Source organism: Chiloscyllium punctatum, chromosome 17 (genome assembly GCF_047496795.1).
Source record: "Chiloscyllium punctatum isolate Juve2018m chromosome 17, sChiPun1.3, whole genome shotgun sequence".
In the NCBI taxonomy this organism is placed as follows: domain Eukaryota; kingdom Metazoa; phylum Chordata; class Chondrichthyes; order Orectolobiformes; family Hemiscylliidae; genus Chiloscyllium; species Chiloscyllium punctatum.
Window position 1 is genome coordinate 80,967,118 of NC_092755.1, and position 15,032 is coordinate 80,982,149.

General features: G+C 42.2%; 2 protein-coding genes across 11 annotated transcripts in view; both read left to right on the forward strand.

Annotated features, from left to right (window-relative positions):
* ep400 (E1A binding protein p400) overlaps positions 1-6,659 on the forward strand; it is a 146,125-nt gene extending 139,466 nt beyond the window's left edge. For 8 of the 10 annotated variants that reach the window (XM_072587693.1, XM_072587691.1, XM_072587692.1 and 5 more), the window contains 4 exons: positions 1,187-1,339; positions 1,993-2,070; positions 2,594-2,671; positions 5,275-6,659. In XM_072587693.1, coding sequence (XP_072443794.1) covers positions 1,187-1,339; positions 1,993-2,070; positions 2,594-2,671; positions 5,275-5,544 — 579 coding nt within the window. In that variant the 3' untranslated portion in view covers positions 5,545-6,659. The remainder of the gene's footprint in view (positions 1-1,186; positions 1,340-1,992; positions 2,071-2,593; positions 2,672-5,274) is intronic. The other 2 variants (XM_072587694.1, XM_072587697.1) reach the window with 2 other exon arrangements.
* Positions 6,660-9,490: 2,831 nt separating this feature from the next.
* noc4l (nucleolar complex associated 4 homolog) overlaps positions 9,491-15,032 on the forward strand; it is a 39,919-nt gene continuing 34,377 nt past the window's right edge. Inside the window, exons 1-2 of the mRNA XM_072587702.1 lie at positions 9,491-9,676; positions 14,057-14,177. Of these exons, the coding sequence (XP_072443803.1) occupies positions 9,509-9,676; positions 14,057-14,177 (289 nt within the window). The 5' untranslated portion in view covers positions 9,491-9,508. The remainder of the gene's footprint in view (positions 9,677-14,056; positions 14,178-15,032) is intronic.

Here is a 15,032-nt window from a genome sequence, read left to right on the forward strand (position 1 = left end):
GGGGAGAGGAAGGATTAAAAACTCTCTGGCTATTGATTATGTAATTTATTCTCGCTTCTCCCAAATCCTGCCCGGTAGATAATTCACTGAATCCTCACCAACAATTTATGGCTTTGAATTTTTTTTTGGTATATATGTCTGAGATGAGAGGAGACTTACAACTTTTGAAATGTGGTTGGCAGAGGATAGACAGAATCAGCTTGATGGACAGAAACAAATGAGCGGGTTAAATCAAGAGTAGGAGCAAGTTCAGAAATCAAACCTGTTGCTAAGTACAGTTATAGAAAGAGGGGAAAAAAAACAAATATAGACAGTGGAAACCAAGACCTGACACTTTTACCCTGGTAACAAGTGAAGGCCAAATTGAGAGTGAAAACAGAAAATAAAGGAGGAAAATTGAATGGGTGAATGACGGAGGCTTAATAAAACCTGGGAGTGATGTCTGGTGGCTATGACATACTCAGACAGCAGCGGGATGCTGTTGGCTTCTAGCTGACAATGTGTACCTTTGAATGGGAAACCAGGTTTTAGCCCCAGTCTTTGCTGAGCGATAGCTGATATAAACCAGGAAGGAAAGGGTCATCCAGGGCTCTTGCTTTCAAGGTCAACGTATATGGTAATGCACTTAAAGCTGTTGGAGCGGGGAGGGGTGTGATGTCCAGCCACTCATGGGGTTAGTGCCTTTTGATGAAGAGGGAACTAAAATCAGTGAAGATAAGAAACATTTGGCTTACGTTAAAATATCAGCAAAATTACTGCAGTTGTTGGAATCTGAAACGAAAACACAAAATACTCAGCAAGTCTGTCAGAATCTGTGGAGAGAGAAACACGGTTAAGATTTCAGATTGATTCTGTTTCAGGTTCTTTCTGTTTCTCTCACTTCACAAATGCTGCCTGACCTGAAGTTTTTAGGTCTGTTTTTATTTTGCTTTGCACTGCTGTGGATGGAGATGAGAAAATTTGAGTAGGAGTAGGGGGGGCAGGGGGTGGTGGTGATCATTACGAGTTTCCTGTATCATTTTTGGCTAATGGGTGGGAGCTGAATTTCAGAAAGCCTAGACCTATATTATCTTTAGCATTGACATTTTAAAAGCCAAAGCAGCCTTATTCTGCACCAGTGTATTTGGGGTGCACAAGTTGGGTAAAAGCAGCGCTATGCTAATTTGCAATTTGCATTCCATTTCAGATAACTCAGCAGGTCACTGTTCAATCACAACAGCAACAGCAACAGAAAGTCACTTATACCACCGCCCAGCTCCAATCAGGAATGAAGCCACAGTTCTTGAGTGCTCAGACTCAAAAGCCTACAGGAACGCAACAGATGCAGGCACAACTTCAGGTAAATAATGCAAGCTTTGCAGTGTAACACAGGTTATGCTACTAAACCATAATCTAGAAGGTACAAATTCAAATCCCAAGGAAGCAGTTTGAGAATTTAAATGCAAGATGTTGAGCAAAAATGACAATGAAGCTACTGGATTGTTGTAAAATAAAAATAAGTCCAACAGGTTCACCAGTCTCCTTCAGGCAAGGCGATTTGCCATCCTTCTCCAATCAGATATACAACTCCTATATACAACTCCAGTGTTGCACCAACTAACTGAAGTGGCCGAGCAAATCATTCAGACTGTTACAGTCCAAGGTAAAGGCTCATCTTAAGGACACTAGAGATTGGAAGAAATATCCATTTTGCAGGCAGTGCTGTGCTGGGGAGGGTTATATCTCTGTTGTTCTTCCATCTTTACAAGATACGTTTGGTTCACAACCAACAAGTAAGTAACTGAATTGAAAATGTATGTAACCTGTGTCTGATGTTTCAATTAATAACTCATCATCTTGCTGCTAATTTTATTATGACTTTCCACTGTATTACAAAACTAAATCAATAGACATGAGCTACTTATTCTTGTATTATGAATGGAGGCCAATAGTCGTAATTTACTGCCCTGAAGCTGATCCTTTTTGGTGAAAACATGAATATTATCTTAACAGGATTCTTCATCCTCAGCTGATACCTCGAGTGTGTTCGTCGCACGGTTGTTTAATAAACAAAGTGGCTTTAATAGATTAGTAAGTTGAAAATCATTATTCATTTACTCTAAAGTTTGGGAACTTTAGCCAGTCCCTTCAGTCGGCAGGTGACTGGAAAAGTGGCTGTGTCTTATAACGAGAATTTGTACTTCTCCCTGTTCTTCACATATGCAAGCGTGCATCAAACCTGATGAAGTTGATACCATTTAATGCCACAGAACTCTTTACCATTATATCACATTGGTACAAAGTGGTTTTGTTCTTTGCTGTTCAAGACTCATGGTATATTTCTCGCACTGCTTCTTTCCAGAGCCAGGTTATGCTCTTATTTTACGTAACAAAGCTATATTCTGTCCCAGCACTACCATTTGCTCTTTGTCACTGGCCCTTCAGAATCACAAGTATAATTTGTTAACATTGCCCTATTTTCTTTTTACAATTTTATACTCCTCTATTAACTCCAAGAATGCAGAAGAAATGATGCTTTAACATGCCTGAAATCTTGCATGCTTGGAAACCTTGAAGGATGAAAAAATTAAAATAAACTGCTGTTGTTCAATAGGTTGCAAAACTTCCACAAATGGTTCAACAGCAAGCAACCGTGGGGAGTATCCAGCAGATGGTATCGACAGCCCAGCAGGTACTCTTCACCTCCTCATACCTGTCTACATTCTCTGCACAGATGAAGCTATCGGACTTTGCACATGTTCTGCCAGCTGCTACTTTCCATGATGTAAAAGAAGAAATCTAACTTTTGTTACCTCCCATTGTTTTCCTTTTACCTCTACGCTTTGCACTTAATAGTTCTGCTAATCTTCTATGTGCCTCTCTTTCCACTCTTCTGGTACCTGTAACTTGCAATCTCTGTTTTGAGATGAGTTGATGAAGGAAATCCCAAGACCAGGAGAAACATCCATGTTTGATCCTAGATTATAGAATCTCTGTGAGAAAGAAGGTCCTTCAGCCCATCGTGTCTATACTGGATTTTTGAAAGGGCTATCCAATTGGTCCCTCCTTCGGGTTCTTTTTAAATTTTGTTTTCAATCATTTGTAAATTGCTTTTTGAAAGTTATTGTTGAATTTACTTTCACAACTTCCAAGCAGTGCATTCCAGATGAAAGCCACTTGCTGCAAAAGGAATTCCTCATATTTCCTTGTAGTTCCTTTGCCAATTATCTTGTATCTGTGTCCAGTGGTTGCTGATCTTTCTGCTACTGGAAACAGTTTCTCTTTGTTTACTTGAATGAAATCCTTTATGATTTTGAAAACTACTTAGCGGTCCTCTTAATTTTATCTGTTTTAAAGAAAGCGACCCAAGACATTCCTCCCGTGTGCGTGAAGTCTCTCACCCTGATACTATTCAAGTAAACCTCTTCTGCAACTGGTTCTAACAGCTTTAAGTCTTTTCAAAAGTATGTTGCCCTCAATTAGTCACTTTATTCCTGCTAGGATTTGCCTGGTTTTCGCTTTGTCCACTGCTAGATCTAACCAGCTGTAGAGGATTAAAAGTAGTAACCTATGTCTCCTCACTCTGGTTTGCTACCCCAGTGGGAGGTTAGTGAACAGCACTGCTTAGGATAGACTGAATTCCAGATTTATGTAGAATTACAGGAATCTAGAGTACAAGAACAGGCAATACAGCCCAGCATTTATGCTCCATGCAAGCCTCCTCTATCTCCTCTTCATCTCATCCTAACAGCAATTCCTATTTCTTCCTCCCTTATTTCACTTTCCCCTTTCAATATATATTCATCTGAAATGCTGCTTCTCTGGATGAAGATGTTTCTCTAAAATTCCTTGCTTGATTCATTGGTAACTATTTTAGTTTTATGCTTTTGGATATCCTCACAAGTGGAGCTCTCTTCTTTCCAACCCTGTCATGATTTTAAAGACCTTTTATCAGGTAACTCTTAACCTTCTCTTACCTAGAGCAAGCAGCCTAGCCTGTTCAGCCATTCCTGAAATATATAGCATCTCGGTTCGAACATCTTCCTTGCAAATCTATTTTACACCTTCTCCAGTGTCTCTATCTTTTTTATTATGCTGAGACCAGAATTGTTCTCTGTACCCAAGTTGGATCTAATCCTGGTTCTATTGGGAGATTACCAATAATTGTTGGAATTTTCAATTTTAATCTTGACTACCAGCTTCTCTGTGGAGGTTGAGAGCTGTGACCAGTTGATTGTTCATTTGCTACTCTACAGATGAAATAATCAACATTTAGCATTTCAAAACTATCTAGATTAAATTCTCAACCTAGATGAATAACAACGGAAAAGCCGAAGTTGGAAATCTGAATTAAAAATTGAAAATGCTTGAAATATTTAGAAGTCAGGCAGTATCTGTGTAGATAGAAAAGGTTGATGTTTCAGATCTATGCTCAAGTCAATGAACAGTTGGGCTAGTTATGCAGCACCAATTAGTGCATTTATCAGTTCTAATTTAGTACTCCTGTTTTGGTGAATCGGTCTGAATAGAATGTTAAACTGATTTTGCAAATTCTTGAATTTACATGGTATTTACATCACAAAGACAGGTCATTTCACCCAGCAGGTCCATACTGTTATGTACTTTCTATACAAATCTATTGTGCAGTATTACTTCAAGTCTGTTGGAACAAATGCAAACTAATTTCAATCAGTTAGTTGACCTGTAAGCTTCCTGATTTAATCTAAACCATAATAATGTTCAGGCTTCAGTATTATGGCCATTTGCCTCCTTAGATATCTCAAATAAAAAAGTAGATGAGATTGGGAGACCCACTAAGTCAGAAGGTCACGTTCAGCCCCATTCTATGCTAACATTTTAGTGCAGTACTGTACCAGTAGAGTTCTGGACTGTCAGAGGTGCTGCCTTGTAATTGAAATGTGAAAGAAGCTGTTTGTGTTTAGTATCATGGCCAGTATGCATTTACGAGATGTCATGATGTGGTGATGATTGCATTAGCACCTTGTACCTACTTGGCTGAACAGAAGAGACTGCAGTGGACAACTTGAAGAATAGGGAAGTTTGCCTGGTGTCTCTGCCAAATACACCCTTCACTCAAAATAGGATATCTGGTTATTTATTTCATTGCTGTTCATGTGAATGTGCCCTTGAGTTGGGCGAGTATTCGCCCACGTTACAGTAGTGATACTTCATTGATGTAAGGTGCTTTGAAGCACATTTCACATTCTTGGAATGCTAAATAAATAGAAATGTGTTCCTGATCGCAATCTGCCTCTTTCTATTCCTCCCTGTCAGGTCCAGACGCAGCCACAGACAATGACATTGTCGCAGGCAGCTACAGGCCAGCAAGTGCAAGTGATTCCTGCAGCTGCTACTGCTCAGGTTGTACAGCAGCAACTTATTCAGCAGCAAGTTGTGACAGCAGCGTCTCCTCAGATCCAGCCTCCAACCCCACAGAGCCCAGCTCAGCCAGCAGCAACTCCTGATGCCCAAGGCCAACAAGCCAAGGTGCAAGCACGAACTGCCCCTACCGTGAGACTGAAAGCCCCAACAAAACCAAACTGAGCTTGTTAAATGGAATGAGAAACCCACCACGTAAAGAATGTGCTTACAGCATTAGCTGGACTGTGCTCAGAACAAATTGTCGTAAAGTTTGTTTTCACTCCACTGTGTAATAGCCAATGTATAGAAAAAAGTTGACATGCATAAACTTCACGTACATCATTTAATATTGAATCTTTGGTGTTAATGTAACATGTTGATGCAACTGTAAATCTTTTTAAAAGATCAATAACTCTAAGGTTTAACCTTAGTCATCTTTGTACATACTATTTTGTTTGGTACATTTTTAATGTGCCCCTGTATTTGTTAAATTCAGAAAGTGGATGTTATAGGCATGTGTTCAGTATTTGTAAATCCATAATGTAGTTGCTGAATGTTAAGTACTTAACTAGTTTTTTTCATTACGTAAAAGTTGGAAAGAAGCCAACAGCAATGAACTTCAGAATAAGTTGTATTTGACATTCCTTATCTAGAGAAAGACACGAATGTTTATTAACAAATTTTTGATACAAGGTTTTTGTATTTTTGTTACATTCTTTTCATTGCGCATCCATGGTTCAGGATTTGTTTTAAAGTGATAATGTTTTATTTTTATTCTGTATGTATATGCACATTAAAAATGCAATCTATGCTACAAAGGTATTTCCTGTAGTTTTTAGTGTACATGTTGTACAGTATTTGTTATGGTTTTGCATAGCATCGTGTTATAACATCTTTAACCCTGTCCTTGAAAAATGATTAAAAATCCAATTGTGATCGGCACAAAGAAATGATTGAGTAGAATTGTATATAAGTATTTTTGTTGGTCACTCAGTCATGTTGCCTTTAATCTTTCATTTGTTGAGCCAGATGTAGATTTTTTTTTAAGCAGCCATGGTATTTTTTGTTATGTATGGTAAATTTGGTAAAGGATGATGGATAGAGTTTCAGTGACAGCCCAGGATAACTGAGACCAAAGAGTGAGTGAGTTTTAAGTTTTCAACAAACATGACAGGACTGTTGATTTCCAATGACATTGTGTGAAATTACTGTTACACTGTCAAAATATACCAGATTGTTAGTTGTATTCATAAACCACTGCTACCACATTGTAATAAATTAACACATTTGTAAATGCACTACAGTTGTTCTTGATAATTTATTTAAAGAAATTTTTCTCTTTTTTTAGCTGTTATGTCATGGGCTTTATATATCCTAGTTTGGAGATTTCTTAAATCAACATTCATTGAAATACAACAGGCAAAAACAGAAATTGCTGGAGTAACTGGTATAGCAGCATCTGTGTAGAGAAAAAACTGAGTTAACAGTTTGAATCTGATCTGACTTCTTCAGAACATTCTGAAGAATGGTCACTGGAGTCCAAAGATGTGCAGGTCAGGTGAATTGACCATGCTAAATTGGCCCATTGTGTTAGGTGCATTAGTCAAAGAGAAATGGGTCTGGGTGGGTTACTCTTTGGAGGGTCAGTGTGGACTGGTTGGGCCAAAGGGCCTCTTTCCACACTCTCAGGAATCAAATCGAATTCACTCTAAATATTAACTCTCTCTTTCTCTTCTAAAACTGTGACCAACTGATTGCCTGCTTATTTGATACGAAATGCTGCTAGGCTTGCTTAGATTAACTGTTCTGTTTGCAGTCTGTAGTTGTGGCAGAATGATTAGAGTGATGGGATGGAAATCTATTGGGGTTTCCCCGTGCTGGTTGAAATTCTGTCAAATATATTTCAAACGTATCTCCCGAAATTTAAATTTTTATCTCCGTTCTCCAGCATTCACAGTTCTTTGTTTTATTAATTGAAGTGCATTTATTCTCCACGTTGAAATAGCCATATAAACCAAGGATCATTTTCACATTCTCTTAAGAATTTCCAGTATGACCAAATTGTCAACAACATCTACTGAACTTTAATTTGTATAGAGCACCCCAGGGCACTTCACCTTTTTTTTGAACTCACAGGAGTGGGCATTGCTGGCAGGACAGCATTCATTGTACAAACCTCATTGCCCAGAGTTGAGTGAACCACATTGGTGTGGGTCTTGAGTCACATGGAGACCAGATGGGTAAGGATGGCAGATTTCCTTGTGCATCTGATAGATTTTTATGACAATGGTGGTACATGGTCATCACTCAGCTTGCTTTTTCCAGATTTATATAAATGTGAATTTTTCCATCTACCATTGTGTAATTACCCATTTGCTTAAGGTTCTGGATTACTAGTCCAGTGATGCCACCAGCTCTCCCTAAAATATCTCAGTTATGCAATATGTTGGATTAAAAAACAACTGCAGTGCTGGAATCCAAAGCAGACAGACAGGCAGAAGGCTGGAGTTACACCCAAAACATCAACTTCTCTACCTCCTGATGCTGCCCAGCTTGCTGTGTTCTTCCAGCCTCCTGCCTGTTTACCAATCAATATGTTGGGACAGGCGGAGAAGCTTGATAAGGAATCATATGTAAAGAGTATTTTAAGGAAGGAGAGATGGATAGAGAGGGAATTCCAGATCTTTAGGACTGAGGCAGTTGAGATGCAGCGATGAAAGTCAAGGAAATGCAAGAGACCACACAGAAATCAATGCTCCTCTAATTTTGATGTGTGGAGCTGGAGGGAATCATAGAGACAGAGAGAGGGGAAGGTGAGGGAGAGATTTGAATGTAAGAATGTGAGTATTTTAAAACTGTGACATAGTTGGACCAAAAAGCATTGTTGGCCTTAGTGCCAGTTATGTGGATAGGAAGTCAAATATCATATCAGCTTCACCTGTTCTTGGATCAGAGAAAATGTCTTGCAGAAGATATGGTATCAGACATTTTCTACAAATCCATAACCCTGTTCTTACCTGAAACATTCACTCATCCCTCTATTCTCATGCAGTGACAATCTTGTATGTGATCTGTGGCAGTTTGCCAAAGTTTGAACAACAAAGCTCCACTACCATTCAAACCCTCAGCCTTAATACTCTTTTCAAAAAAAAACATACACAGCAGGCATATAATAGCACCACCACCTGAATAGGAACAGTATCAGTGTACATTCATAATAGTCATATAGCACAGAAAAAGACCTTAGGGCAACATGTTGGCTCAGTGGTTAGCACTGCTGCCTCTCTGTCAGGGACCTGGGTTTGATTCCTGCCTCTGGTGACTCTGTGGAGTTTGCATGATCCCCCCGTGTCTGTGGGTTTCCTCTGGGTGCTCTGGTTTCCTCCCACAGTCCAAAGATGTGTAGGTTAGGTGAATTGGTCCTGCTAAACTGCACACACAGCTAGATGCACTAGTTATGTGTAAATATGATGAATGGGCCTGGGCGGGTTACATTTCGGAGGGTCGGTGTGGACTACTTGGGCCAAAAGGCCCGTCTCCCCACTGTATGAAATCTAATCTAATCTAACCAATCATAGAGACATACAGCAGGGAAACAGACCCTTTGGTTCAACTCGTCCATGCCAACCAGATATCCTAAACTAATTTAGCCCCATTTGCCAGCACTTAGCCCAGATCCCCCCAAACCCTTCCTATTCACATGCCCTTCAAATGTTGTAATTCCCATACTGACAATGTTCCCAAACTAAACTAGTCCCAGCTGTCTACTCTTGGCCCCTATCCCTCCAAACCTTTCCTATTCATGAACTTTTAACATTTAAAAGACATTTGGATAACTGTACCTGCATCCAGCATAACCAGAACTCCTGGTGAGTATCATGGGAGCACTCTCACATGGACTACACTGTCTCATATTGTCTCAAAGGCATGTACAACATATGTTGGTGTTAGCTGTAATATGCATATCTTTTGAATAAGTTTATTTTTTTTAAAAACCCTCATTAATTCACTATTTAAAATTTACCCTTGTACTCCAACTGGTTTGGTAGTATCTGTGTGGAGAAGGCAATGAATGTTTGAGACTCTGACCCTCAGGCCCCGCCCCCTCACTCACTCACTCCCACGTGACTCCCCGGCGCGGGGCAAGATGGCGGCGGCGGCGGAGCACGAGACGGAGTCTCCCGGCGGGGCCCAGGCTCCCTCCCCATCCCCGGCCCCGGCCCCACAGCCGCCCCGGTACCGGCAGCTCCTGGAGCTGGTGCTCGGCAGCAGGAAGAACGCGAACAGCGTGTTCGACATCCTGGAGGGGCTAGAGGTGGGCCACGGCACGGCACGGCACGGCAAGATCCCAGGGCTGGGGGGGGGAGGGGCGCACGGCAAGATCCCAGGGCTGGGGGAGGGGCGCACGGCAAGATTCCAGGGCTGGGGGGGGGAGGGGTGCACGGCAAGATTCCAGGACTGTGGGGGGGAGGGGTGCACGGCAAGATTCCAGGGCTGGGGGGGGGAGGGGTGCACGGCAAGATTCCAGGGCTGGGGGGGGGGGGGTGCACGGCAAGATCCCAGGGCTGGGGGGGAGGGGTGCACGGCAAGGCAAGGTCCCAGGGCTGGGGGGGAGGGGTGCACGGCAAGATCCCAGGGCTGGACGGCAAGATCCCAGGGCTGGGGGGGTGGCTAGGGGCGCACGGCAAGATCCCAGGGCTGGGGGGGGCGCACAGCAAGATCCCAGGGCTGGGGGGGAGGGGCGCACGGCAAGATCCCAGGGTTGGGGGGCACGGGCGCACGGCAAGATCCCAGGGCTGGGGGGAGGGTGGGCGCACAGCAAGATCCCAGAGCTGGTGTGGGCTTTGGGGGTTCCTGGACACAGCAAGATCCCAGGGATGCCTCAGCACAGCAAGAGCCCAGGACAGGGGTGGACCAGGGTATAGCAAGATCCTGGGGCTGGGATGGGCACAGGAAAATCTCAGGCTGGGGTGGGCTTGGGCACAGCGAGGTCCTCGGGTTGGGGTGGGCTTGGGCACAGCAAGATCCCAGGGACCTGGGCACAGCAAAATTCTGGGGGCGGAGTGGGTTTTGGCACAGCAAGATCCTAGAGTGGACTTGGGTGCTATTGGTCGGGCCTTCTGTTTGTCTGTGCACTGTAAGAACACAATACCAGAGTGTAATGTTTGGTGTATGTGGCCTCAGGACCCCATGTGAACTCCCCTTCCTCACCTCACCAAACCAATTCTGTTCCAAATGGTGCTCAGGATGTCTCCAATTATAAAGTGAGAAATCTCTGTCTCAGATAAACAAACGTTATCACACTGAAGGAGTGCTGCTCTAACATTGGTGCTGTCTTTTGGATGACCCATCAAATGATGGCTCCGTCAGGCAAATGGAAACGATTGCATGGCACTGTATTGACTAAGAGCAGGGGAGTTCTCCCTGGTGTCCTGCTCAATATTTACCCCTTCATCAACCTGATAGGTGAACTGCTTAATGCTTTTTTTTAAATGATTGTGATGTGTGCAGATTTGACTGCCATGCTTCTGTTAAAACAATGTTGGTACTTCAAAAGCTTTCTGCCTTTGTGGCACTTTGTGACATCCTTGGGATGATGCACTGTACCATGAAATAAGGTCAAAAATCACACAACATCAGGTTATAGTCTAACAGGTTTATTTGAAAACACTAAGCCCTGAAGAAGTGACACTCTGAAACAGGTTTTCAGATAAACCTGTTGAGCTATAACCTGGTGTTGTGTGATTTTTGACTATATATTTGGTAAGGCAAAGCCTGATTAGAGATAGTGGACATGGCTTTACGAGGGGCAGGTCATGCCTCACAAGCCTTATTGAATTATTTGAGGATGTGTCAAAGCACATAGATGAAGTTAGAGGAGTGGATGTGATGTACATGGATTTTAGCAAGGCATTTAATAAGGTTCTCCATGTTAGACTCATTCAGAAAGTAAGGAGGCATGTGATACAGGGAACTTTGGCTGTCTGTATACAGAAGACAGAGGGTCTTAGTCGATGGAAAGTATTCAGTCTGGAGCTCGGAGACCAGTGGTGTTCCGTAGGGATCTATTCTGGAACCTCTGGTCTTTGTGATTTTTATGAATGACTTGGATGAGGAAGTGGAAAGGTGGGTGAGTAGGTTTGCTGATGGTAAGGTTGGTGGAGTTGTGGATAGTGTGGAGGGCTGGTGTAGGTTGCAGTAGGACATTGACAGGATGCAGAGCTAGGCTGAGAAGTGGCAGATGGAGTTTAACCTGGAAAAGCGTGAAGTGATTCATTTTTATAAGGTTGAATTAGAATGCAGAATACAGGGTTAAAGGCAGGTTTCTGGACAGTGTAGAGGACAGTGGTGTTCCACAGGGATCAGTGCTGTGGCCACTGTTGTTTGTAATATACATAAATGATCTGGAAAAGGGCATTGTTGGTCTGATCAGTAAGTATGCAGATCACACAAAGGTTGGTGGAGTAGCAAAAAGCATAGGGGACTGTCAGAGTATAGGAGAATATAGGTAGACTGGAGAGTTGGGTGGAGAAGTGGCAGATGGAGTTCAATACAGGCAGATGTGAAGTGATGCATTTTAGGAAGTCTAATTCTAGAGCGACCTATACTGTAAATGGAAGAGCCTTGTGAAAAGTTGATGAGCAGAGAGATCTGGGAGTTCAGGTCCATTGTACCCTGAAGGTGGCCGCACAGATGGATAGAGTTGTCAAGAAGGCATATGGTATGCTTGCCTTCATTGGACGGGGTATTGAGTATAAGAGCTATCAAGTCATGTTAAAATTGTATAAGACATTGGTTCAGCCGAATTTAGAACACTGTGTACAATTCTGGTTGCCACTTTACCAAAAGGATGTGGGTGCTTTGGAGAGGGTGCCAAGAAGGTTTACAAGGAATTTGCCTGGTATGGAAGGTGCTATCTATGAAGAGAGGTCGAGTAGGTTAGGATTGTTTTCATTAGAAAAAAGATTGAGAGGGGACCTGATTGAGGTCTACAAAATCATGAAGAGTATAGACAGGGTAGATAGAGATAAGCTTTTTCCCAGGGTGAGGGATTCAATAACGAGAGATCAAGTGTTCAAGGTGAGAGGTGAAAACTTTAAGGGGGATACACGTGGCAAGTAGTTTACACAGAGGGTGGTAGGTGCCTGGAATGCATTGCCAGCAGAGGTAGTAGAGGCAGGCACGGTAGATTCATTTAAGGTGTGTCTGGACAGATGCATGAGTAGGTGGGGAGCAGAGGGACACAGATGCTTAGGTATTGGGTGACAAGTTTAGACAGTGGATTTAGATCGGCTCGGGTTTGCAGAGCTGAAGCACTGTAAATTTTCTTTGTTCTTTATGTCTGTAGATCCCTCAAAGTTGCCACCTCTGTTGATAGGGTTGTTAAGAAGGTGTATAGTGTGGTGGAGCTGGGTACAATTGCAACATTTAAAAAGCATCTGGATGGATAGGTGAATAGGAAGGGTTTAGAGGGATATGGGCCAAATGCTGGCAAATGGGACTAGATTAATTAAGGATATCTGATCAGCATGGACGAGTTGGACCAGAGTGTCTGTTTCTGTTCTGTTCAACTCTATTCCACGTCTGAAGATGATATATTTGAACCCCAAATCTTGAGATGTTAAGTGGGAGACCAAATGGTTTTCTGCACTGTAACAATTCTGCATTTGATGAGGTTCCCTCTGGGCAAGGGCAAATGGATTAATCTTTGTGCAATACAGTAGATATATGATAGCTTTTGATTGAAATTTGAAAACTCCAGTAGTGGTGGTAGACTTCCTGTTATTTGAGAATATCCAAGGTCAAAGTCACATCTTATTGGGTCTGATGTGCAATGTTCTGAAAGCTTGTGATTTTAAATAAATCTGTTGGATTATAACCTGGTATTGTGTGACATTTGACATGAGACTGAAGCAGGGGATAGAAAGGAAAGGATTGTAATTAAAGCATTTCACATTCACAGACAACTTCTGAAATGCAGTGATCTTATGTAGACAAGCCTACCAAACGTTTTGTACACGGTAACCTTCAAATAACAAGGAATTGCTGGTGTTTTGTGTAGGAAAGAATGCTGGAAAATTTGCCATCACTTCTGGTATCAAGATCCAACGTGAAATAGTTTGTCCCCAAACAAGGATGCTTCCAAAAGAAACAAGCTGGCACTCAATTATGACCCCACATATTACTTGGTTGGTCTTTCACATGAAGCCAGTTAAGAACAGCAGGAATCGCACTCTTGTATTGGCCAATATTCATCGCTTAAAAAGCTGATTTCTTATCAGCATCACATGCAACCCCAGATTGATGTTTGATGGAGTGCTGCACTGCCAGAGGTGAGACCTTTTGGGTGAGATATTAAGCTGAGGCTCATCTCCCCTTGGAAGTGCCTGAAAAAAAAACTGATTGCACTAATCAAGACCAGGAGATTTCTGCTCAGTGCCCGAAAAATCATTGTTTGCTGCTTATGGTAAGAGCCTCTGGGATGCACGTTGACTGCTGTGTTTGCCAGCAAAATATTGTTATATTTAGAAAGTAGCTAATGTGGGATTAAATAGTTTCAGGACTGAATAAATGCAATTTATTTATTTGCATGAGTCGACTTCCACAGTTTAAAGACCTGAATAAAACCTATCAGTAACCTCAACATTCTTATTATTAGTATATATTGACAGTAAGATTCTGTGCTTCACATTAGGCTGAAGACGAAGCTGAAATCCTCACTGCAACTGCAACCTGTAGCAAATTATTTTGCACTTTACTGCAACAAGGAGAAGTTTTTTTTGGCCAGCTGCCTGGAGAAGAGGAGTGTCTGGCAGGTAAGCTAATTGTTGGGCTCTTTGCTCCCATAAGCATGTTCCACAGCGTGGTCAGAGTGACACAGGCACAGGCAACAGGAAAGAGAAAGTGTTCACTTATTGTTCATGCCAATGGAACAGTGCTGGAGGAAAGGGGTGGGGGGGGAGGTGGTGAGGGGTGCAGACACTCAGGGAATATTCTTGATCTGTGTTGTGATTTAAAAGGAGGGTAGATATTGTTTCATTGGGGAGAAACAAGTTTGTGATAATTTCAGGAAAACATAGGAATTGGAGTCGACCATTTAGCCCATCAAGCCTCCTGTGTCATTTCAGATCATCTACCTACCATATTCATGCACAATCTCCATATTCCTTGATGTCATTATTAACTAAAAAAGCTAAATCTTGGCCTCTGTCTTGAACGTATTTGATGATTGAGCTTCCATATCCCTTTTGGGGGAAAATTGGTGAAAGCGAAAATTGGTACAGTGAACTTCCTGATATCCGGCAGGCACGGACAATTTTCAAAACGTGGCTGACCTCCAATCTTGCATCCTCTTCACTAACTCAACATCATTCAAAATTGATTAACCCTCCCAACCCAGCACTGCAGAAGTGCTGCCTTTCAAATGACACGTCAGATAAGTGTCTCATTTGCTGTCTTGGCTGCATGGCAAAATTCCAATGGCAGTACTGTGAAAGTGAATGGAGGTTTCCCCTGATGTCTTGGGAACTATATATCTCAGCCATTATTACTCAGGCAGATTAACATTATCATATTGTTGCCCGTGGGAGCTTGCTGTGCACAAATTGGCTACTACATATCTCATATTTATAACAATGATTGAACTTCAAAAATACTTAATTGTTTATGGA